The sequence below is a fragment of the Triturus cristatus genome, chromosome 7, assembly GCF_964204655.1.
Source record: "Triturus cristatus chromosome 7, aTriCri1.1, whole genome shotgun sequence".
NCBI classification, from domain to species: domain Eukaryota; kingdom Metazoa; phylum Chordata; class Amphibia; order Caudata; family Salamandridae; genus Triturus; species Triturus cristatus.
In genome coordinates, this window is record NC_140590.1 from 1280661766 (window position 1) to 1280686470 (window position 24705).

The window sequence follows — 24705 nt, forward strand, 5'->3', positions numbered from 1 at the left end:
ATCCTCAAGGGTTTTTCCCTTTCGTGAAAATTTCGTTTTGAGTTGCTTTCACTGTGTGTGGAGGGGCAGCGCATGTCCCTCGATAGTAGCGGATAATCAAAACCCAACGTTCATAAGATTATTGACTTAGTCCAAATTCCAGCCGTATTAGAGCGTTCTTGGCGTAAGCTGGTATCTGAAAAATCTGTTTGAATGCTCGACAGTTAGACTCCAGGATGTTGATTAGGGCCCCGGGAAATACTAGTTGCAATTAGGAGATTGAAGGAATAAGCTTGGTTTTTATAACCTTTTGAATAGGCACAGTTGACGGACTACACAATTTTGAATGGAGTTTGCAGAGGGCGTACGTCACCGCCTTGGCTTTGGATTCTATGGATGCGATGTGTGCCGTCGGCTTACCATTGCTCATGATCCATACTCCCAGGTAGTTATACTTGGTTGTTATTATTTTCAGATTGTCCACTTTCCACAGATGTTTAAGTTTATTAACATTTTCCAAAAATAACTACTTTTGTTTTACTGGCATTTGCGGTCAATTCATTTTCTTCATTGTAAATACTTAATGCATCCAGTGCTCTTTGCAGGCCAGTCTTCGTATAGTCCATTAAGACGATGTCGTCAGCGTATTGCGTAGGTTCCCAATCTGTGCGCCGCGGCACCCCAGAGCGCCGTCAAAGCTAGTCTGGGGCGCTGCACACCAAGCACACAGTTTGGGAATGTACATGAATTTGGCTGTTAATCATGTCTTTCTAAAGCACAGAGCTCTAGTTTCACTCCCTCAGCTGAAAAACATTTCAATCCGTAGTTTGCAGTTACAATGTCAATGGCAAGTTATTTACGATGCTCAGGGCGTAATTGCCTCCAGTTATCCCTGAAAAAAAAGAATTAATGCACAAATACAAGTTTCATTCTAAATTATATACACCGGCTATCTGAAGTGTTCAAAATTAATAAAAGGGAGGCATGACATCTGCAGTATTCAATGAAGGTTGATGTTCGAGTTCATTGTGATTGCAGAAGATGTGAATATTTTGTTGCTTATTTCTCTAAAAATAAATTAACATTTCCATAAGCGACTGTCACACATCAGAAGTAGAAGACCGGAAGCAAAAGGAATTGGTTAGAAGCAGACGATCAAACTCAAAGGTCAGAAACTAAAGTGCAAAAAACATAGGACAAAGGTCAGAAAAAATGCCCATAAATAAACTAATGTCACTGATTAAACAGAACGTGGAGTCCTAAACCAAAAGAATCAAATTCCAAAAATGTGCCCAAACCAAGGTGACAGGAAAAACAGTGGTAAAGACAGTGTGTAGTGGGAGAGACCTGGGAGGGACGCATCTGGGAGCCCAGGGAGGAGCTGGCACAGCACTGATGTCATCGTCATCTTGGAGCTGAGAGAGAGGCTCAGGCAGCATGCTCCCGTCATCTCAGAGCCCAGAAAGATACTGAGAGTGCATTATTGTGAACTAGGGGCAGCCTACGGCACATCAATGGGAGCCCTCAGCTCTGAGCCCTCAGCTTCCCTGGCAGGTACTAGGCCCTCCCCAGGGGGCATGCACACACAGTCAGAAGGCATGATGACACACACAGGAGGCCAGAACAGTCAGGAGGCAAGGACACACAGGCAGTAGGCAAAAACAGACTGAGGGCATGAGGACAGAGATAAGATGCAAGAACACACAGACAGAAGACATGAGAAAGGCAGCATGCATGAGAACGCAAAGTCTGGAGTTAGGAAGGACCAGACAGGAGATGTCCACAAAACACACTCCTAAAGAGGACAGAGTGAAAAGAGAGCAAACCAGACAAGGGTTTACCTGGGGTCATCAGACTGGAGGCAATAATGTGCAAAAACAGAAAAAAACTAGACAGCAGACGCAGTCTTCTCTATCAATGCACCGAGAGTCTGAAATAACATTCCTGTATCTATCAGGGCCTCACAAACCCTGCTCAGGAATGACCTGTCCTAAAGACACACCTCTTCAAAGAGAACTACATAACAATGCAGTAACAGTTCACTTCTCCAACAACCCAGTGTCCCTCCAATCAGTTGTTGATACTGCATGGGGCTCAGTAGTGGAGCGGATAGGATTGCATCTATGATTCGAATACCTTTATCTGCTTCATCCCAATTATTTTCAGGGAGAAAAATGAAAATACTCCAGAGGCTGGGCTTACATCCCCCACCCGTCCCAAAAAAAAAACATAACAGAATGGGGAGCCGCGGCCAATGCTCAATAGGTCAAGGGAGCCGCAGGTCGAAAAGGTTTGGGAACCACTGGCGTATTGCATTAAGAATAATCTGGTCATCCCAATTTCGGATGGTAACAGGTTGGCTTTTGATACTGTTTTGCCAAGATCTGAAGCATATTAGTTGTTTCAACCCTTGGGAGTGTGCATCTTCTTTGTGGCTCTGTTCCAGGCGAGTATGATGCATACCAAGGTACCGGTGTACAGGGCAATAATGCCTTCAGCAGCCTGGTTGAGATCACCCAGTTTTGTAATTTTTGCTAGAGTAAGTTTCTGTTGACACAGTCGAACGCCGCCATGTAGTAAAAAAAAACAAAATCAGGAAAAAAGGGGGGGGGGGCTGTTTTTTCCGGGTAGACTGTTCTACCAGATAGGCTAGGGCTAGAATGTTATCTAGTGTTGATGCTCTGGTCCTAAAGCCGGATTGGTAGACTGGTAGTTTCCCTTCCTCATTAGCCCAGTTTTATAGGTCTTGTAGGAGCAAACTTGCACATGCCTTTGCCTTGATATCCAGGAGGGCTATCATCCTGTAATTGGTTGGATCTCCGGTGTCACCTTTTTTATGAATTGGTTGCGATAGGGATCCTTTCAAGGCTTCAGGGACTGTTGAGTTAGACCTACAAAACTTATATAACGGGGAGAGTATTGTTGCCCAGAATGCAATGTCCTCTTTGAAAAGCTGTCCAGGAAGGCCGTTGGGCCCTAAGGCTCCATTGCTTCTGAGGTGCTTTAATATTATTAGCACGCGTTGTACACAGAGGGGATCACTTGCTTCTTCAGTGGTTATTTGATTTACCAGGTTTTTACCCCGGACATTGTGCGGGCTTGTACTTGTGAGTGGTCGTTGATGGTCTAGAGGCATATTATGAGAAGAGTTACAGTAGAGTGTTTCACATGGTTAACCCATGTGTGACTTGGAACTCAGTTTCGCCGGTCATGACCATGCCCAACCAGCCTGCTGATGTATAGCAGAAATTCTGCTTGGGGTTCGAAGACTATGGATGTGCAGCCATTAAGTAGTCTTTTTGTTGCCTTTTGAAATGCCATATATTTCTCATATGCATGCCCCTGGCTGTCAGCCATTTTTTGGTGTCCTATTTCGCCTCTCGTGCGCTTGTGACGTGGTATTACAAACTGAGTGGATATCTGATATATTTTGTGGAGAAACCAATACAAATAAGGCATCCAAGGGTGTTGTGTCTTTCAAAAATGGAAGAAAATGGTAGATCAGGAAGTACAGGAGTTAGAAAGGAAGGGTGCAATAGAGAGCAACAATATTTAGCAACCTCTTTCTTGTAGAGAAAAACGAACAAGGGTGTGAGACCTGTGATAAATTTGAAAGAGATGAACGATTGTATTTCATCCAATCACTTCAAAATGAAAGGGATTCATATGTTGAAAGATCTCTTGAGGAAAGGAGACTGGTTGGCACGGTTAGATCTGAAAGATGCATATCGAACAGTCCCAGTATGTTTCGAACAAAGGAAATACCTAAAGTTTCTATGGAAAGGGATTAACTGGAGATTCAAAAGTCTCCCTTTCGGTCTGACGTCCGCTCCCTGGTGGTTTCACAAAGGTGATGAGGCCTATAGTTGCTTGTTTATGGATGAGAGAAGTGTGTTTGATCGTGTACTTGAACAACATCCTTTTTATGTCACAGAGCAGGGAGTTAACAGAGGAACATACGTTCCTGGCGGTTCGCGTGTTAGAGGATTTAGGGTTTGTAATAAACAGAGAAAAGTAATGTCTGGAACCCACACAGGAGACTGTTTTGGGGTTTTCAGATTTGGAAGTTGGATTGTACATTGAGGTTGCCAATCGAAAAGGTAAAGAAGATTAAGAATACGGATATGCAAATTGATGACGGAGACAAATAGCGAGGGTATTAGGTCTATTGTCTGCTTCCGTTCAGGCAGTTTTCCCAGTTTCCCTACATTATTGAGCTCTCCAGAGATTGAAGACAACATTCTTACACAAAGAAGAGAGATACTAACAGGAAGTACAGATAGACGGAGAAACAAGAGAGGAATTAAAATGGTGGTTAATGAATTTGGAAGCATGGATTGGAAGGACTATTTTCAGGCCTATACCGGATGTAGAGATAGAATCGGATTCAGATACCACTCTTCAGGGATGGAGAGCGAGATGCAGCTAGTTGACAGGGGGGGTGGGGGGACAGTGGACAGATCAAGAAAAGCAGATGCACATCAATTATCTGGAAGTATTGGCAGCTTCCTTTGCAATAAAAAGTTTTATCAGGGATCGTATGACATGTTGTGTACTTTTAAGGATGGACCAGTACATCTCTGAAGTACGTTATGTCAACAAGTTTGGAGGACCTCGGTCCAAAGCTTTAGCGGATTTAGCGAGGGATTTTTGGCATCTTGGTCTTACAATGAACATCATGATTCAAGCACCGTACATTCCAGGAATTAACACTATAGTAGATTGAAATTTGAGAGAGCTGAAGGATTTCAATGATTGGAAACTGAACAAGGAGGCGGTCCGTTTATAGTAGATCTGTTTGCAAACAGAGTAAATGCTCAGATAAAAAGGTTTTACAGTTGGAGGCCAGAGCCGGAAGCAGTGGATGCGTTCCTGTAGAATTGGAGCAAAATTTGGGGATATTTGCTCCCTTCCTCCTTTGATTCATAGGGTATTATTGAAGGTGAAAAAAAGAGGAGGCAGAAGTGGTGTTGATAGCACCTTTTTGGTCGTTCCAAGTGTGGTATCCAGATGTCACGGAAATGTTGATAGCAAACCCAGTACTTCTGCCGAATATCCCAGACTTGTTTGTGAGTGCAGGGGGAAGACATGCCCGAGTTAGTTATGCAAGCACACTTGCAGTTGATTGCTTGGTTGATTTTGGGAGAGCATGGCAGTTGTCAGGATTATCGTTGGAGGCTTAAAAACCCATTAAGGAATCATGGGCCCCAGGGAACTCCAAGGCATATAGGCTGGCCTGGAAGAGATGGGTTTGTTGGTGTGTTTTGAGGGGTTTGGATCCCATATCAGCACCTGTGGTAAATTATTTAACTGAGGTTGTCCTAGACAGAAGGTCCTACAGTTCAGGTCGGCAATTTCTGCTGCCCATAAATTGATAAATAGCGTACAAATAGGACAACGTGATGTAGTGAAAAGTTAGTGTAAGGTTAAGGGCCCCACCAGGAACTAAATACAATTATTTGTGGGACGTGGATGTTGTGCTGCAGGAGTTAGCAAGTTCGTCTGAGAATGAGTGTCTAGATTTAAGAAGAGTTTCTTTAAAGTTGGTTATGCTTCTTTGTCCAATTTCGGGGGGGGGGGGGGGGGGGGGTGTCTCAGATGTTAAAGCCTTGGAGGTCTTGGGACGGGAGAAAAAAGTGGTCGGTGAAAGTGACCAGTGGAATCAAACAAAAACCGAAGTAATTCACCAGTGTGCACCCCCACAGTGAAAGAAAATCGTACCACAGTCCAATAAATGGCACCCATCTATCTCTCAAACATCTATCTTCTCAATAGGTCAAAAAAGAAAAACCGATCAAAGCCCCAAAGTGCGCAACCCGCCACAAATCATAGTGCACAACACAAAGAAAAAGGGGGACCAAATCCCACACTGTGCACACCACACATGCCCCTCTACGTGATTAGTACTTAAAGCCACTGTGCCCTCATGATCTACTGAGCACAGCGTGTATCTCAACCTTAACCCCTAGCACTCACGTCAGGGCGGTGGTCCTCTGGGCGCCTGTTTATTAAAATCAGCCGAATCCCCGAAGACCACATGAATGGAAATGCCTAACAGGGTAAATAACCAAATCAAACCAAACCTCTAATCTCAAATCTCAGATGCGCTATATTAACGCGTAAAAATGGACAGGAGGTCCCAAGTCGCCAAGGGCTTACCTTCCTCCTCTGAAAAATCCCTTCTTGTATGGAAACGTCTGTTTTTTCTCTTAATTAGATCCACAACCTGGATAAGGCAAAAGCGGGCCGCTTAACTCTCTCAAAAAGTGATAAACAGGTTGAACAGTTCACACGTACAAAACCCACTCAGGCTCTTACTTTTGGTGGAATCCGAATAGTTATCTGGGTCTTGCGTCAATGCTCGATACTCCCAATAACGCCAGTCGACGTGTAGCGACTGACATGGAACACCTGTTTCTATACCTCCGGCTCAGAACATCATGAGCAGACATGAAAAGAGGACTACATGTATACTGAAAAAGGGGGTCGGCCATCTTAGCATGGGAAAAATCCCAACTCTCGATCACACTAGTCACCATACTCCTGCAATATCAATACTGTACTGTACAAATAAAAAGCCTCACAAGTATTTACACTGTGTGAGGGCCGCACAAGGGGTGCACACTCCCTAAAATTACAAGAGAACAAAATAACACAAACTACTAGAGAGGAAAATAAAATAAAAAGGCGGTGGAGTCCACACATCGTATGGCGCCAACTCCCAAAGGATACTGTCCCCCATGTCAAAAGGCACAAGTCCCTGATGTCGACCCGACTGGTACTCCCTAAACAAACGGAGTCAGACGGTAGGGGGGGTGGGTTATGTCTCAAAATAAAGAATATATGTATATGGGGAACCCACTCACACACACGCCCATTTACTCCTCAAAAACTTGCGCAAGGCTCGAGGAGAGGAAAGATCCACACGTCCAATGAACTAGAACCAAATCCCGTGAACCACTGACACCGTCCACCACCCCCCCCAAGGACTGCACGGGAGACCGCGCGGACACAATGCTTGGTCATTGAACAATCTATACACACAAAACCAAATACCATACAATTTAAAACACATTAAAATCGTGTGTAATAGAGAAACATCAAGGCAAACTCAGTGTAATCATAGCATCGCACTGCATACCCCCTCTCTCCTCATATTATTCAGAATATAAACAACACCCCCAAACCCCGAGAACTCAAATCAGGGCCCAGATCTCATCACGGTCATTTAATCCCTGTCTGGATGTATGGTAACGTTCTATCATGCGTGCCTCAAGGTAATTCAACTTGTATTGCAGCGATATTTTATTCGGTGCTTTCACCACAACTAGCACTGTCCTGTAGAGGTCATCTTCACTATGATTCATTTTGATGAAGTGTTGGACCATAGGCGCCCCTGTGGTCCCACATCGTATGCGGGATTTGTGTTGTAAAATCCTCATCTTGACAGCTTGGGTAGTCTGCCCTATGTATGTTTTCCCACATGGGCATGTCACGGAGTACACTACGTTTTTGGAATTACAATTGGAGAAACTTAACTGTGAGTGTACCGCTTTATTATTTCCACGCACTTAGAATTTTTCGTTTGAGGGCATACCCCGCACCCATTACAACGGTAGTGTCCGATGAGTGCTGGCAGGCTCATCATTCCTCTCAGATCAGTAGGCACAGGGGATGGGCGGGTGGCTTTCACCAAATGATTTCTCAAATTCTTTCCTCTTCGAAAAGCAAATAATGGCTTAGGGATATTTAGATGTTCCACCAATCTAAGGTTCCTTAAAATTATCTGCTTCACCTTATTAGCCTTAGGATTAAATATAAGGACACATACCATTTGCTCGGTTTCCGGTTTGGTTTTAGGGGTAAGGAGTGTTTCCCTCGGGGTGTACCACGCTCTCTTTAATGCTCCCCTGACCAATTTCCTCGGGTACCCTCTTGATGTGAGTTTTTTTTGGAGTATTTTGGCGTTCCTAAAGTAATCGTCTTTGTCAGTGCAATTCCGTCACACTCTCAAAAATTGACCGTAGGGCAAGTTGTCTCTAAGGTTGCGTGGGTGCCCGGATGTGTATTCCAATAAAGTGTTCCTGTCGGTGGGCTTGGTGAACAAGTGCACCTCCAGCTTACCTTCCTTTTCAAAAATCCACACGTCAAGGAAGTATATACGTTTATTACTTGAAGACATCGTGAATTTTAAATCTGGTGTCCTAGCGTTGAGCCAGGAATGGAATTGTACCAGCTGGTCCTGTGTACCCTTCCATATCATGAACACGTCGTCGATAAACCGAACCCATCCTAGGGTATGTTCCCTGAAGGGGGACGTGTCATCAAAAATGTGTATCATTTCAAAATGATTCATTACCAGATTGGCAATTTCTGGGGCAAAGCAACAACCCATCCCTACACCTTTGATCTGTAAAAATAAATCTGTTTTAAATGTGAAAAAATTATTTTTCAAACAAATCTGGGCTAAGGAAATTAAAAAGTCTGTGGGTACATAGTGAGGTCGGGGCCTTTGATCTAATACTGCCTGCATAACCACCAAAGCTTCGTCTTGTGGTATGTTGGTGTATAAACTCTCAATGTCGAAGGAAACCAGCAACTGCTGGGTCCCGTCGAACATTGAGAATTCAATTTTGGAGATAAGATCCATGGTGTCTCTAATGTAGGCTTTTGTCATAGGGACAAATGGCTTCAAGAATACATCTATATATTTAGCCAATGGTTCCAGCAAGGATCCACAAGAAGCAATGATGGGTCTCCCAGGAGGCTGGGTACTATTTTTATGTATTTTAGGCAATACATATATATTGGGGATTTTTTGATCAGTGAAGTTAAGATATTCGTGTTCTTTCCTACAGAGGTATCCCAGGTCCATCGCTTCAGTGGTGAGGTGTAATATTTGAGCTTTTAATCTGGCTGTGGGGTTCTCTGTAATAAGACGATAGTGCTCCCTGTTGTCCAATTGTCGCCAAATCTCTGCATCGTATTGTTCACTGTCCCACAGCACTATCCCCCCTCCCTTGTCGGCTGGTTTAATCACCGTCAATGGGTTCTGGGCAAGTTCTTTTAAGGCCAACTGTTCCTGTTTGGAGAAGTTAGATTTAAAACGGATTTGTTTGGTGTTAGTTGATCCACTTCCCGCAAGATTTGATCCTCAAACAATAAGACCTCCTCAGGCATTGCCATGCGTTGAGGGCAAAAAGTGGATTTTTTCTTAAGCCCGCTGATGTTAATCTCATTAGTGTCATTATATTCAGAAAAAAAGACCTAAAGCCTAATTTTTCTACGGAATTGTAAAACTTCGGTTTTAGTTTCAACCGGATCCTGCAACACTGTGGGGACAAAGGATAAGCCTTTTTGCAGTACTTTTATTTCAATTTCTGTTAAAGGAAGTTTCGACAGGTTATAAATCGGCATCATAACTCCCTCGGAATGGTTATCCTCCATACTACCTCGATCTACCTCCTGTATGTTCTGTGCCGTGTCCTGAAAAATCCCTGTTCCTGGTTCTGTTGTATTGGGGGTTGCCATCCCCTTCTGAACCCCCGTCCCCTGTGCCCGCCTCTGTCTAAAAAAGGAGGAGGGGGCTGAGTTCTGGGATATTGATAATATGGCTGCTGTGGCGGATAGGGGGGAAAAAAATATCCACTTCCTTGGTCTGAATCGGAAGACGAGGACTCAGAGAAGGTCACAAAAGAAAAAAGTGGTCGGTGAAAGTGACCAGTGGAATCAAACAAAAACCTAGGTGAACTGTATGTGACATCACTGCTTACATGGGGTTCTGGAATGGGTTAGGGCATGGGGTTTTGATGTTGGGTGGGGTGAAGTAAAACCTGCTTGTTCTTAATCAACCTGTGTTTCACCATCATTTCACAGGTGTTACCAATTGCTGTCCATCTTTTTATTTTATAGTTTCTGATTCGCTTCCCCTCAAGTCTACAGCTTCAGTTTAGTGTTTGCTCTTCCAGGCTACATCCTCGGAGACATAATTCCCTTATTTCTGTAGACAAGCAAACAATCACTATTAGATATTTCAGTCCTAGCTGGCAGGTATCTGATCTTCTAATCCACAACAAGCAGCACTGCATTATCATACCGAGCCCAAGTCCGTTTTGAACTTAACTGGAAAATGTTTTATCAAATGTACCCATATTTAGGAACATTCAGGATTTTACAGCAGCTGGACTACCAAGGGTCACCAGTCGCAAATGGTGAACGGACTTTGAGGGTATTCCAACAGTGTAACTCCGGAACAGCAGTAATTAGGGAGGGGCAGGGCAGTCTAATGGCTTCTATTTGAGCATCACCAGCTAGAGTCCAATCATGGCAGGGGTCTGACTCCAGTCTCTGGAACGGTTTGAGGCAGGTAGTGGCACCCAAATGGTAGAGGCAGGTAGTGGCACCCAAAGGGTAGAGGGAGACGTGATTTAGCATAGACTAAACACAGTTTATGTCAGGGAAAGAGGATGCAGCTTTTTCATACTCAAGTGAAGGTGTGTTACTGCCCAGCTGGCCTTTTCTAGGCCACCTGGGAAACCAGGATGTTGGGCTCCAGTGTCTCATCAGTCAGCTAGTCTTTCTGCAGATCTAAATTGTCTGAAGCTGCCTCCATTCCCAGGGCAGTTCAGTGCCTCTCCATTAACTCTGGTTACACCAGCAAGGTGTTCCAGGAATGTAAACTGGCCCCAGCCGGAATGATCACAGCCACCAACAAAGGCTCTTGTCCTTACAAACAGATTTCCAACATCAAAGGGAAAGGTCTCTTTGAAAACAAAGGCCTACTGTGGTAGTAACTTGAAGAATTATCTGGATTCACATGCGTGTATATTTCCACCATCTAGTGGTTGGGTCCGAGAATCATCATTAGTCCCTCTTCTCTCCATGTTTTTTTCTCTTGGGCGTTGTCACCCATTTGGCGCCTTGGCTTCCCTCTGTGACGTCAGACATCCACCCTGGAAGCCCCTTTGCATAGTCACCATCTTCGGATCCTTTTGCCTCTCTCTCTTAATGATTCTAATCTGTGGTGTGGCTTGATGCATTTTCCTCACTCCTATTGCCCTTCTTGTTTATCAGCCTCTTCATTTCCGGGAAGATGGGAGGGTCGCATGTGAATCAAGAACGAGCTGCAAAACTACTCCTACAGATAAGTAACCATTTCCTTTTGAAGCATGAATCTTTTCTGGATTAACATTCTGTGCACAGATTATGTAGCAGTATTGTCCCCTCCTAGGAGGTTGGGTTTGAAATTGATTTGAGGATGTGTACATGCGCTTTAGTACTTTCTACACCACCTGTGCCGCTCTCAATTTATACATCCATGCAATAATGTTTTTTTAAAGTCTGTGTGGAGGACCATGTGGCTGCCACACATGAATTATGAATGACACTGTGGCCCATTTCATCCTTTTGGAGTGTGCCCTTGGTCTCGGTTAGTGATAGGCTTGCTGTTTTGTAGCATGTCTGGACTGCTTGGACTATCTGCCTTGCAATAGTCCTCTTGTTGAGTTTTAGGCATTTGAGATCTGCTTTGTGCACTGAACTGAATGGGGTCTTCATGAGTTGTGTTAATACTCAGTTTAGATTACATAGCGGTGCAGGACTGTCTTTGGTTGGGCTATCCTCTTTTCCCCTTCCAGGAATCTATTATCAGGGATGTGGAATTTAATAAAATATCTACTTGTCCATGGGGTAGGTTGCTTCATAAATCTACTGGTCCTGTAACATAATCCACTTGTTCCTTTGGTGCCATGTAGTCGGGCGACAAATTATGGCAGCAATCTCATTTTACAAGAGCTCTGATATAGCCTCTAGGATTATGGCAGGACTCATACCATAGAAGTGTTTGAATACTTGCAAGCCCCTTATGTTGCCACGTTTCCGCAGATCTACATACTGGGGCTTAAGGTAGTGGTAGTCAATAGTTCCAGGGTTAGAATGCTCTTTTGAGTCTTTGCAAAACCTACTAACTTGCATGTTTTAAGGGTTTTCAACAATTCTTCTCTAATCTTTTCCCATACTGAGAAATGTTGGTAATTTACTCCCGACAATGGCAGATGTAAACCTTCTTGCAGAGTTGGGAACAAAAAGCGGTTGGAGGGATAGTGAACTTGCAAACACTCTTGCATTAGCAAATCTACACATGCATATTTGCTTATGTTAAAATGTGGTTCACAAATATTTTCTGGGAGTACTATTTTTTGCTTACTGCTGTAAATTCTTGGGAATTCATGAAAGCCGTATAGCTGCACTTAATGCAAGGACATATACCATGTGTGCACTTTGAGACTTCCTTCAATAATTGGGCCCCTAATTTGGTCAAGGGGTTGACCATGACCTTTTGCCTTTATTAAAATTCTGCCTCTCTCTCTGTATCTGCTGGCTTCACTGTTAGCAGCTGCATTCTGCTCTTTCACAAGGAGCATATTGGCACACAAAGTAGTTTTGTTCAGTGCCAGTAACTACAGTGGCAGTGTGTGCTTTTTGAGACCAAAAACTATTTTTGACAAGGTTTGTTATAACAGTGTGGGCCCAGCAGCTCCCACACCAATAAGGTATTACAAAAACCATGCCAAAACAATTCACACATTGACAAAACTGAAAAGCTGTCAACCAATTTCTGACCTATTGGCTTGGCCAATGCTTGTTTATTTGTATTCCTCATAATCTTAATGCAACTAGTTACACTGATCTTCCATTCTGACTATTTTTGGGAAATACTAGCATGCATCAACACGTTGCTAAAGCACAAGTTACTTGTGTAACGATATATCTGTAAGAGACATTACTCTTTCTGAGGTCCTATTGTTCCTTCTCTCTCTTAGGCCCAGCAGGGCTCTGCTCTGGGCACTATCAAGGGCTACCTGTCTGCTCTTTCAGCCTTTCTTAGGCTGCCTGATCAGCCCTCTCTTTTCAAGTCCCCAGTTGTCAATAGATTTCTCAAAGGCATTACTCTCCCTCCTATTTCTTTTGTGATGCCTCAATGGGACTTGAAACTGGTTCTCACATACTTGATGTGCGCTCCCATTGAGCCTCTTCATAACTGTCCTTTGCGGCTATTGACTTTGAAAACTGTCTTCCTGGTGGCCATCACCTCCGCTAGACGGGTGAGTGAGCTCCAGGCTCTCTCATGTACACCTCCTTTCCTGGCGATTCATCCGGACAAGGTTGTGCTTCGACCGCGCCCTTCCTTTCTACCAAAAGTAGTCTCTGCCTTTCATCTCGGGCAAACTGTCACTCTGCCCACTGTCTTTCCGCCTCCGCACCCTTCAAGAGAAGAGGAGAGGCTCCACAGTCTGGACCCAAAACGTGCGCTTTCGTTCTCTCAACCGCACACAACAGTTCCGGGTGGATGACCAGCTTTTTGTTGGCTATGTGGGTGCTAAGAAAGGCTGGGCTGTGCACAAGCAAACTATCTCCCGATGGGTTGTCTTGTGCATTGAAGCCAGTTACTCTGGCTAAAAAGGAACCTCCGGTTGGGCTACGCGCCCATTCTACAGGGGGCGACAGCAGCTACTACAGCATTGGGACGCGTCTGTCCCCCTGCAAGACATCTGTCAGGTGGCCACTTGGGCCTCGTTGCATACTTTCACTAAGCACTATTGCCTTGACAGTCTGGTCTGGAGAGACTGCTTCTTTGGCCGTTCAGTTCTCCGTGACTTTCTGGTGTAATCTCACTTCGCAGACCCACCACCGGGGTTGGTATTGCTTGGGTATGTATTCTAAGGTAAGGAATCTATCACTAATGTGTCTTTTTCAGATGCACAAGTTACTTGTGTAACGATATTTCTGTAAGAGACATTAGTTAGTGATAAGATTCCTTACCGCCCGCCCAGCCGCCCCATTCTGTGAACTGTTCTCTAGGGTTCGGGTCATCCCTTTCAGGGCCCTAGTTCTATTGCACCAATAGTCTGTCTCTGGCATGGCTCTCCGCTCCTGGTGTGGAAATTTTGTGTACAGAACTGACGTCCGCGCGCGTGGGCGCGTCTAAGTAGCACCGACTTAGTCATCTCGGCGGCTACGACGCCAGCGAAGTATGCGAAGCCGTACGACGACGCCTACCGACGCACAGGGGTACTGCTGACGAAAACTTTCCGGATCCAGCCTGATGCCTGGGAATGTTCTACTGTAAGGAATCACTAACGTGTCTCTTTCAGATTGATGCTGCAAAGTAATGGTACCTGAAATTTTACAGTAGTTTAGCCAAATGTTTTTTTTTTCCTACTTTAATTTTTTTAATGAACATTTTATTTTGAAAGTAAAGAATTCTCAATCTTGCTTTCAAGCTTCTGCAAATATTTGCGTTAAACGAGAGAACATTCTGGGAGCATTATACATAGCCTCATATTGCTAAACTTTCAAAACGCGTGTATACATTTTTAGGTCTCGCCTGGCGAAAGCAGCGCATGCGCTGCCCTTGCCATGGAGAGGACCTTTTGGAATCGATTCAGCCAAAGCTGAATGCACGCGCGTCCAGTTGGACAAAGATGGCTGCTCTCGCCATCCGCAAAGCTAATCATGCACGTGTAGGGCCAAAAAAAACGCATGCGCATGTGGACAGCCCGACGCCACCTTGGTTTACTTTCATTAGCATAGGGATGAGCACACATGCGTGCATTTTTTTTGTCCCTACGCGTGCATGGCGGCGTGCTTTTGCTTTCCCAGACAGGCTGAAAAGCACGGCGGCAGTGCGGAGGAATCCGCCGCAGCGCGCACAGCCACTGCTCGACCCCCAGGAGCTGGCACGAGGCTTCCCGCGAGTATTAAAGTCACTTGCCCAGTAAAAAGGAAGTAATACAAAATATTACTAAACTTGTTTTTTTTTTTGTTTTAAGTGTACCATATACCACAGCCAACACATTTTTTTCGCGAGATACATACACTGCAATATTCAAGACAATAAAAGGACAGTTCCGTACCAGAGCTTCACGTAAATGCTGAACCAATTCCATTCTCAGACTAATTACTGATGCCATCTCAAATGACATCGATTTGCACCAGTCCCTTCGCACCAGCACAACCCAGGCGACTTACCACAGAAATGCAGTGGGAACAGGTCTTCACGCCCCTGTTTGCCCCATCGGTGCACTATGATACTGAAAACACGCGGCCTCAGATGCTTGTGATGTGAGACTTCTACTATGGAACGCTGGGGCACGCTCGTGCGTCTGCGTGATTCCAGGGGGTGTTTCCTGCAGCGCCTCAAAACTCTTCCAAAGCTGGTATCCTCAGTTTGGATCTAGACAGCTGCTTTGCCGACTCTTTGCATCTCCTGGTTCATTCATTCCTCAATAGGACCTCTAACTGGTGTGCAGTCCTGCTTCCCGTTTTCATGGTTAGTAGTTTGCTCCTCCCCGTCCACACAATGGCCATACACCTTCCTCTTCTTCCAGGTGCGGGCTCAGTATGAGGGTTCCATTCCACCCCAGGAACGACTCTTAACCTGGAGAAATACAGGAACTTTCAGAGTTTTGCTGCTGATAAAACATTTCTTTGCTGGTTCAGCAGACCTTCTCCGGGAAATCCTGATGAATGCATGGGAACCGAATGCTGGCGCGAAGCCAGAGGCAACCAAGCTAGGGTGCCAGGTTCAAACACCATACCCCACACACAGAGGCACACATTGTTGAAGGCAGAAGGCTTTCTTCCTAGTCTTTCACAAAACTCTTTAAGAACAGATTTCAAAGAAGGCAGAACCAACCCCTTAAGTGGCCCCTCTAATCTACACAGAGTCCTTGACAACGTGTGCATAAAAGGGAAGTCCTAAAATGGCCACAACATGTGAATTGGCCCGCACACAGATCAGGCAGCCTGGGTGGGAGGTCACCCATTTCTAGAAAGATCTGAGAGTATACCTGTTGAGGCAATCATAATAGTTTTGGTCAGTCTTCTGTGTTCAAGTAAGAGCCTCTGCTGAATGTATATTGCAGCCAAGATCCAGACTGCTATGTTTCTAAGGCACAGTGTTGGGGTTTGATCCTACTACAATGTATTTATTCACATGATTTGTAGAGCGCATAGCTACCTAAACAAGCATTGAACGTGCAATAGGTCTCGCCTTTGATAAAGTTAAAACCATTTGCTTTAACTGAAAAGGCGAGGCCTATTGCATTTTACTGTGTCAGTATTGCAGTCAGAGCTTACAACATTTACTAACCCTAATAATGAAGGATTTCAATTAATGAACCATAAATACAAGTTCGAACAGCATTTAACATATGGACAAAAATATTACCTTAACTGCAGCCACTGCCCTCCCATGATCCATAATGTGGTACTGCAAACTGGCAGCCAAAGGGATTGTGCTGCAGGGGATTGGGCCCACTTGTCCAAAGGACAAAATACACATGAAAACGTGTTGCCCTTGACCCCAAATATGTCCTGAGCATCAGGCTATAGGAGTTTGACATCCCTGTATTATTCACTGGTGTTTGAATAAACTTCTTGCTATGACCCTTCTAGTGTAAGCTACTTCGTCAAAAGGGAGGTGTATGAGAATTGTTCATCTAAAAGATGTGTGAGGTACTGAAGCACTGTAGTTTTTTTGTGCTCAGTTGCCTTTTCTTCTTTGTGTGTTACACAAATAAGTAGGACACTGTTCCACTCTGCCATGAGGTGCGTCCTTGTTCTCCATCTGCTAGGATTTGAGGATTTCCATGGTCCTCTGTGGGAGACTTAGGTGTTCAAACTTCAAGTCCTCAGGAACCATGCTGCCAAACAGAGTGAATAATTCGGAGTGGTGTATTGGTCCTCTTTGCTTAGTTAACATGTCCTGGTGAGGCAGTAGTCTAATCACCATACTTGGTGCCATCTCAACCAGCTCTGAAAACCAGGTCTCTGCCCACTGAGGGGTGATGAGTATCACCATCATGGGCACTTGTCTGGACATGTTTAGCACCAGACGCATCTTTGGAATTGGGGCAAACGCATATACAGGTTTCCCTGACCAGTCTATTGAAAGGGCAATCCCCAGACTCTTGGTGTGGGCACCTGGATGCAAAGCTTTGGTATTTTACATGCTCTTGTGTTGCAAACAGGTCTATTTGTGGTTTTCATATATTGTGGAAAACATTTTCGACTATTTGCTGTTTCAGTGTCTACTCATCTGAGGAGTGTTTGCCTGCTAGGTCTGTTGGCTTCTGTGTTTTGGATCTCTGTCAGATAGGTGGCCACTAGTGCTATCCTCTTCTGGATGGCCTTTCTCCCTATGCATTGTGCTAACTGGGACTGTGACCTTGTTCCCCTCTGGTAGAGGTAAAACATTGTGGTTTATTATCAGTTTGAATCTGAACTGTTCTTTTTTTTTACATGTTTTTGAAAGGCCTTCAGTGCCTAAAAAACTAGCTTGAGCTCAAGTATGTTTGAGTTTTTTTACTGCTTCTTTCAGGCTCCATATGCCCTTTATGTTTAATAGCTTCATATTAGCTACCCACCACTTATGGGATGCATCTGTCATGACGGTCACTGAGGGAGTTAGACGCCTGAAAGGCCTGCCCCTGATTTTACTTTGTGATCCACCATTACATTTCCCTCAGTACCTTCTTTGTTTAAACAAGGATCCTCCTAACTTGTGGGTGCCTGTGATTGACACTAACCACTCCTGTAGTGGTCTCATGTGCAACCTTGCATGTGGTACTATGGCTATGGAGAATACCAACATTTGGATTATTTGCCAGACTGTCGTCACTGTCTGAGCCCGTCCCTTTTGGTAAAGAAGAGTTCGCTGAGTCAATGCCAGGGTTCTTTCCCTGGTTGGGAAGGTTTTTGCTTCATTTGAGTTTAGTCTTAGTGCTTAGAGGTTGGTAGGGCTGACAAGTATATCTCATGAGTGGCACCATGACAAGCGCAATATGCATAAAGTTCAAGCTTGAAGCCAAAGTACCCCATAAACCTTGCTTAAAAGCACGTTAAAGGCATTGCATAGCGCTCAACACATTGGCAGCACTAAAGTAAGAGATCTTTTCTGAAAGATGAGCAAGCATGGAGCAAAGAGTCGCAGGTCACCATTACTAGTGACAAACAGAGAACTGAGAAATGGCCAGTCACATGTTGGTGAACCTGTATAAACCTATTAGGGTACAATTAAGTCAGTCACATCAGAACTGTCTCTCAAAAATCATAGGTCAAACATCAGACATAAATGACAAAGATTTACAACGCTTGCAAGTCATCAGCAGGGCTCGGAAAATTCACTCGACCGCTCCCATTTGCGAGTCAGATTAATTCAGGACAAGGTATTTTTAGGTCCTACTCGCCCTTACTGGCGAGTAGGAATACAAACTGACACTTGACCTCTGCCTCTGAAAACAGGGGAAATGTGACAAGATAGCAAGATTTAAAGGCATCTTTATTGCTCACAAAGTGAATGAGCAATAAAAATGCTTTTAAATCTTGTTAACTGGTCACATTTGCTCAGCTTTCAGATTAGAGGTCAAGTGCATTTCCGTTGGGTCGAGGAGATTTTGTAGGTTACTAGACCTGCAGGTCTAGTGCATTTTTTATGAATTTTTGAGCCCTGATCAGGAACCCTTTGGAAAAGCCAAATGGGCTGGGACCCCAAATCAGTCATCTATTTATCTCGGATCTAAAAGGGTGCTGAATATTAGTAGTCGATCACATCCCAAGCACCCTCAATCTGTTCGACTTTACCCCAGCACTAATGCATTACAATATTACATGATCAAAATTACATATGTAACAGAGACAAATTTAAACAGATGTAGCTAAAATAGGGCTTTCTCTCCTAATTTAAGAAACAATTTGAGTGGCGATCTTGTGATTCTAATATCTTTTCTAAGTAGCTCAACCTGTGCCCCTTGCTGGCAATTTGTTATGCCAAGACAAGCTCACAAAAGATTCTACCAAGAAATCAATAGCTGTCCCAGGACCACACAAACGGTCAGACTGAGAACCTGAAGACAGTATGGAGAAATTCCCTCTATGCATAAACCAAAAGGTAATCTGGGGCACCAAACTTTGTGCATACCCTAAAGATAGCATGCCCACCCCTGAAGCTGGCATTGAGGACTGTTACTGCTCCCGCTGTGCACAGATCACAAAGGCAGCATAAATTACAACAATCTGTACGTAAAACTAAAGGCGATATTCATCAACCCCATATCTGCTGACAGTTAAAGTGTGGACACCTGAGCAATACTTTGAAAAAAAAACATATTTCGCTCTGGAAAGCTGCAACCAATATGTAAAAAAAATAAAAAACTTTGATATCAACAACAGATTCTAGTAATATATTTTTGGAAGCTGTCACTAGGAACAGGCACGCAATTTCGTTAAACCATCACAATTGAAAGGATGTGTTTCAACCAAACACGTGAGAAATGCTGACATACAAGAGGCCAACCATTTTTCGTGAAAATGTCTGCCCTTGAAAATGTTTCCAGAGCCTAGATTTGAACATTTAAAAGAAACAATGTATACATAACAATACATGCTATCTGAGCAATATCACAAAACTGTACAAGATAAATTCCATATTATGTAAATGTCCATTGGAAAATAATTACAGCATGTTCTGCCACATTCCTCAATAGGTTAAGTCTTGAGCTCTATTTGGCACAGCTACCAGCCTTCTCAAGCATTCTGGTGCTTGCAGCAATCAATGTTTTCAACCTGTGCACGGATTACCACAGAGTCACTGTGAATATACTATATTACAACATACCACCAGGGATCAATTTGGTGACACAGGGAAAGTCTTACCTACAGAATGGGGATTAATGTCCCTAACTGTCACAACAAATAACCAATCATGATGAAGAAGGTGGGTTTGGAAAACTGCTAAAATAGAAAAATTCCTTACCGATGGCTTCTTCTCATAGACTTATTCAACTAATACACCCCATGGCACTGTAAATAGTTATAGGCTGTATGAAGATAATCACCTTAAGGTCGCAGGTGGTGTTGATAAGCAGGTTGGAGGGCTTCAGGTCACGATGCAGCACATTGGCAGAGTGGATGTACTTCAAGCCGCGCAGAATCTGGTAGAGGAAATAACAGATGTGGTCGTTGCTGAGCTGCTGGGTTTTTAGGAGCTTGTATAAGTCAGTCTCCATCAGATCTTGCACAATATACCTGTGAAACAAATGCCTCACTCCCAGGGAGTGAGAGGCAACAAGGGATGTCAAGGAAGATACCCATGTTCTTCAGACAAAACACATGTAAAGCACCACCAGCACTAATAATCAGATAAGGTAACTGAACCCCTCCAAGTAATAGGTAAGTAACCTGAAAGTACTGTCCATCGTCCTTATCCTGTCCCTCTCTATGGAATAAAGTCCAAGTATTCAAATATGTTTGATTATTACATCTCTCCTCAGCCCAAGTGTGTCCCACCCTATAGAAGCAGACATAATAAAGACCCATTAATACTAGCTGTTCTTGCCACCGGACAGAAGCTCTCATACATAGAGGACTTTGGAGCTTATATTCTACCATAGGTTTGATGAGTTCCGAATCACTCCAGCATTTTCTTCAACCCCAGAAAGGTTTAGCTGCATTTGCTTCAGTTTGCAAAAGGAGAATGCCTAAAACAAATAAACTCAAGCCACTCGTTCAAAATTGAAGAGTCAGGGCCAGCCTTGTTGCAGCATGGATGCATTTGACTGAGCTTCAGCAGGGGCTTCTTTCCAAGCATTACATAGCTGAATTGATTAAAAATTTGACTGCGGCAGGTGAAGTGATGAGTGCAGGAACTGGTGATGCTTCAGGCGACCCAACGAGAAAGACTGCATTATGACATATAGTGGAACACACAGAAAAGAGGCTTGATCTCTACCGCTAATGGAAGGACACAAGATGGTACATACAACACAAGCTCCTGTGTTGAGGTCTGAAACTGTCTTGCTGTTTCAGCAAACCATTGCAGACCGAGGCAATGGCATTGGATATATGTTAGGGCTAGAATGTATGGACGGAGAGGCCACAACTAACTGGAGCAGTGGGTAGCAATCCATCCCCAATCATGTGTGACTGACTGTACACTGGAGGCTGTATTGGGGCAGGAATACCTCGAGGTAGAAAGTCAGGGTCTCAGACAACAAGAGTGACAACATTAAAATGAAGATTAAATAATTTTTTTAAACAACTATGGGGGTGCAAGCTGCGAAATGACTGGAAGATATGAAGTATGGTGAATGCGAAGGTGTGTGTAAACTGAAAAACAGCCATTGATGGGGTCAGCAACGCAGAAGCAACTCTACTCCAGCTCCGTGGGAAGTAGGAGCTCTCAGCAGGAGAAAGCATCAAGTTGAAGATCATCGAGCAATCCACTAGTACGTAGAGAGATCACTGGAGTCAGTGGTGAAAGATGAAATCCTTCTAGCAAAACTGAAAATGCAGCTCTTTAAAACAGTTTTATCTGAAGGGCGCTGGCTCTAGTCACACTTGCGCCAAATCATTCTAATATATTGATATATTTCTATGCTACACTGTGTGCTAAAAAACAGCGCAAAAAACAAGTGCTGCATTTTGGACATTCGTGTTGTTCACATGCACTCGTACTAAATAAATGTTTGCCGCACACTGCCAATAATTATGCAACACTGCTGAACGGAGTGATTGTACTTAACAAGCGAAAAACGAAATTACCGAAATTATGCTGCATAACAGATTTAAAAACAACAGTTGGACAGAATGCAGAACAATGTCATACATTCACCCCAGTACAGAGATCTGGGCATCGCTTTGTTCGGCCTAAGTTGGCAGGGTATGCCCAGACGTGGGTCCCTTGCTCACTTTGCCACTGGATTCAAGATAGCCTGGTCATGAGGGTTATGAACCGAAAACCGGTCCCAGGATACTTGTTTCCGGTCCAGGGAAGACATGGCATGGCAGTTTGGGCTGGACTGTTCCCATGAGGCACAGGGTCAGACTGATTTGCACATGGCCATGTCTGAACTGGGATGGTGGAGTGAGCTAAAGAATGATGATGGTTTAAACCCAGATCAGTTGACTGTGGGTGAGTGATTGATTTGCTCAAGCGCTCCGTCCATCACCCCCTTTGGTATCGCATACCAGATTTAGCACCGACCAAATTAGAGCCTGCAGTAAGCAGGTTGCACACGGAGGACACAAAGGTGTGTTTAATAGGTTCAGTTTTTGGCTTCATATTCCACTCAATTATTGGGTATTAAAACAGGTTCTTAACTATATTATTTTCAATATGGAATTCTTCCGATTCTCAATAGAACGTGTAGCACATCTTGGATACACGTTTACTATCACACGGAATACAAAGCAACAGAAAATCCATTAAAACAAGTACCATAATGTTTTCAGACTTGGCCTTCCAACTGCAACCATCACATCTCCCAGGCATAAAATAAGCAGAGACAGAAAAACAAAACTGTTTTCTAATTTGGTGAGAAGGAGGAGCAGTATTAGTGCGGTAATTACTATTGTAACATGGTCTTATGTGAGCCCTCGTAAAGGCACTCTAGCTTTCTTTCACTCTTAGTAGTATACCCGTTCCCATAGGCACATTGCACTCTTTCATTAATTCATTAATTCATTCTCACATTAAAAAAGCTTGTGTGCTCAATCCAACCCATCCCCCCCCCACACGTCTCCTAAATATGCACACACGCCATTCCACGGCTCTCCCCGTGCAGTCCAAATCTTAAGTGCTAAAGCGAAATGATCGGGGGTCTGCGCCTCGTGTCCCTTCCACTTGTTCCAAACAAGAGAGCATTCTCGCATCGAGCCACAAAGCCTTAATTTCAGCAGCCACCTACAGTCCGGCAGCCAAGTCCAGGCCACCTTAAACTAGATGAGTCCCAGAGCGCGCGGGGAATGCTACTCGAACTCCGACACCTCTGTGCTCCCAGAAGTCAGGCATGGGACTGCTGGCACCAGACCTGGTTCCAACTCCTGAGGAAGTAGCATCAGTCAGGGAGACGCAGCTGGCTGTGGTGCCGATGCACATATACCTGGGTTGTGGCTGTTGTCAATCCTTACACCTCTAGCACACGCCACTTAATTTACATTTCGAAAGGACTCGTGACCCGCATATAGAAAAAAAATACACGCCACACCACCACCCCTGTTCTTTTTAACAGCCAGCCTAACTAACTTCCCTTTTACTTCTTCTGTTCTAACATTTATGAGCACACTAGAAGCGTAACAAATGGTTTACAATTACCCGTCTCTAAACTACAAATGTCACCAACATGTTTAACAACACCGAAGCATTCAATTAGCAAACTCGCAATATAATTGAACACCTTTCTGCTACATAATAACCAGCTGCCTACGTACACACAAGGGTACCTATTGAGCAACGCAACACTTTTCAATGGAACTTACAAGCATCCCATCTAAAACAGAGGGCTACAGTCAGACCAAGCCACCGTCGTGCACAACATGGCATTAACGCCCTATAGTTGGCAAAACCAAGCCATCTCAGCAAGCCTACCCTGCAGCGCACCGATAACACAGATCTCCAAACCATTCAGACACCATTAAACATTTCCTCACCCTCATACAAACATCGCACTGCACGTTTTGAGCTGGCAGACGATATTGTCTTGACAGCAATCTGCATACAAAGGCAATGAATGGAGAACCGACCAAACAGATCAACGAAAACAAGCATTTGCAATGCAATAGGTCTTGCGTCAAACCATGCCGCCCGGGCAGCGCCCTTCCCTACGGTGTCCATGGGAAACGAATAAAGCTAGTTTCTAATTGTTCCTTTCACAGAAGGCTGGAAGGTTGCCACACTAAGTACACGGTGCGGATTGCGAATGACCCAGAGTAGGGTGCACCTTAGCATGTGCATACCACTTGGGTCATCATATGAGATCCTGATGAAAACCTGGTAATATCAGGCACAGGTTGAAACATGTAGACCACCACGATCACTATTTTAGACGTAGCCATCGTAGGTCAATTTAACCTAATTTGGAGTCCCACTTAAGTTTTTAACCATTGGGTTATTGCTCCATATTAAACTTTCAGTGAGTTAAACAAGGACGAATAATCCTGCTCCACTGTAATCCGGTGTTGAAGCACACCCGGGTGGCATTTGGCTACTCAGGTGGGACCCCAATGATGAAGCATGTCACCAACTAGGTGGGTGAGTGAGGGATCTTTTTAGAAAAGGAAATTCTACTTTCTCTCCCATAGGTACCTTCTCGTCGATATCCTCTCTCTACGGGGTTACTCCTTTGTTTGTTTCAGATTGATATCCCAGGGGGACTGGGAGTATCCCACTAACTCTCACTCTCTATTTGTTAAATAGTATCTCAGGTAGATGCCACACTGGGGACTCTATTTCCTCCCAGTGATATCTATGAAATTTGGACAGTAGATCCACCACTATGTGGTAACATACACTACATGTTTGCTTTCAGCATCAAGGCAGTTCCGCCATTTATGGGCCATCTCTCATTACCTGAGGTGGGGGTCATTTACTGGCTGTATTGACCACCAGGGAATCGGGGGGGGAGGCGAGGGTTGCGAAGAGACTGGTCGCTGATGTAACAAGCATTAAAAATGCAATAGGTCTCGCCTTTTATTAAGTTAAAGCCATTTGCTTTGCTATACAATAACATTAGCAAAGAAAATGGCTTTACCTTAGTGAGTGTTGTAGGGGAAGGGAAATCATTTAAAGAGAGTCATTTACTCTCTGGATTTCCCTTCTCTTTTTGGATCCCAGGAGCAGCAACATTGTTGTGGTGTCACCAGGGCTTTAAGTGGAAGCTTTTTCAA

At 44.2% G+C, this 24705-nt stretch overlaps 1 protein-coding gene across 1 annotated transcript in view; it reads right to left on the bottom strand.

Moving 5' to 3' along the window:
• LOC146811840 (mitogen-activated protein kinase 1-like) overlaps positions 1 to 24705 on the bottom strand; it is a 316827-nt gene that overhangs the window by 228584 nt on the left and 63538 nt on the right. The window contains exon 3 of the mRNA XM_085618832.1: positions 19878 to 20067. Coding sequence (XP_085474958.1) covers positions 19878 to 20067 — 190 coding nt within the window. The remainder of the gene's footprint in view (positions 1 to 19877; positions 20068 to 24705) is intronic.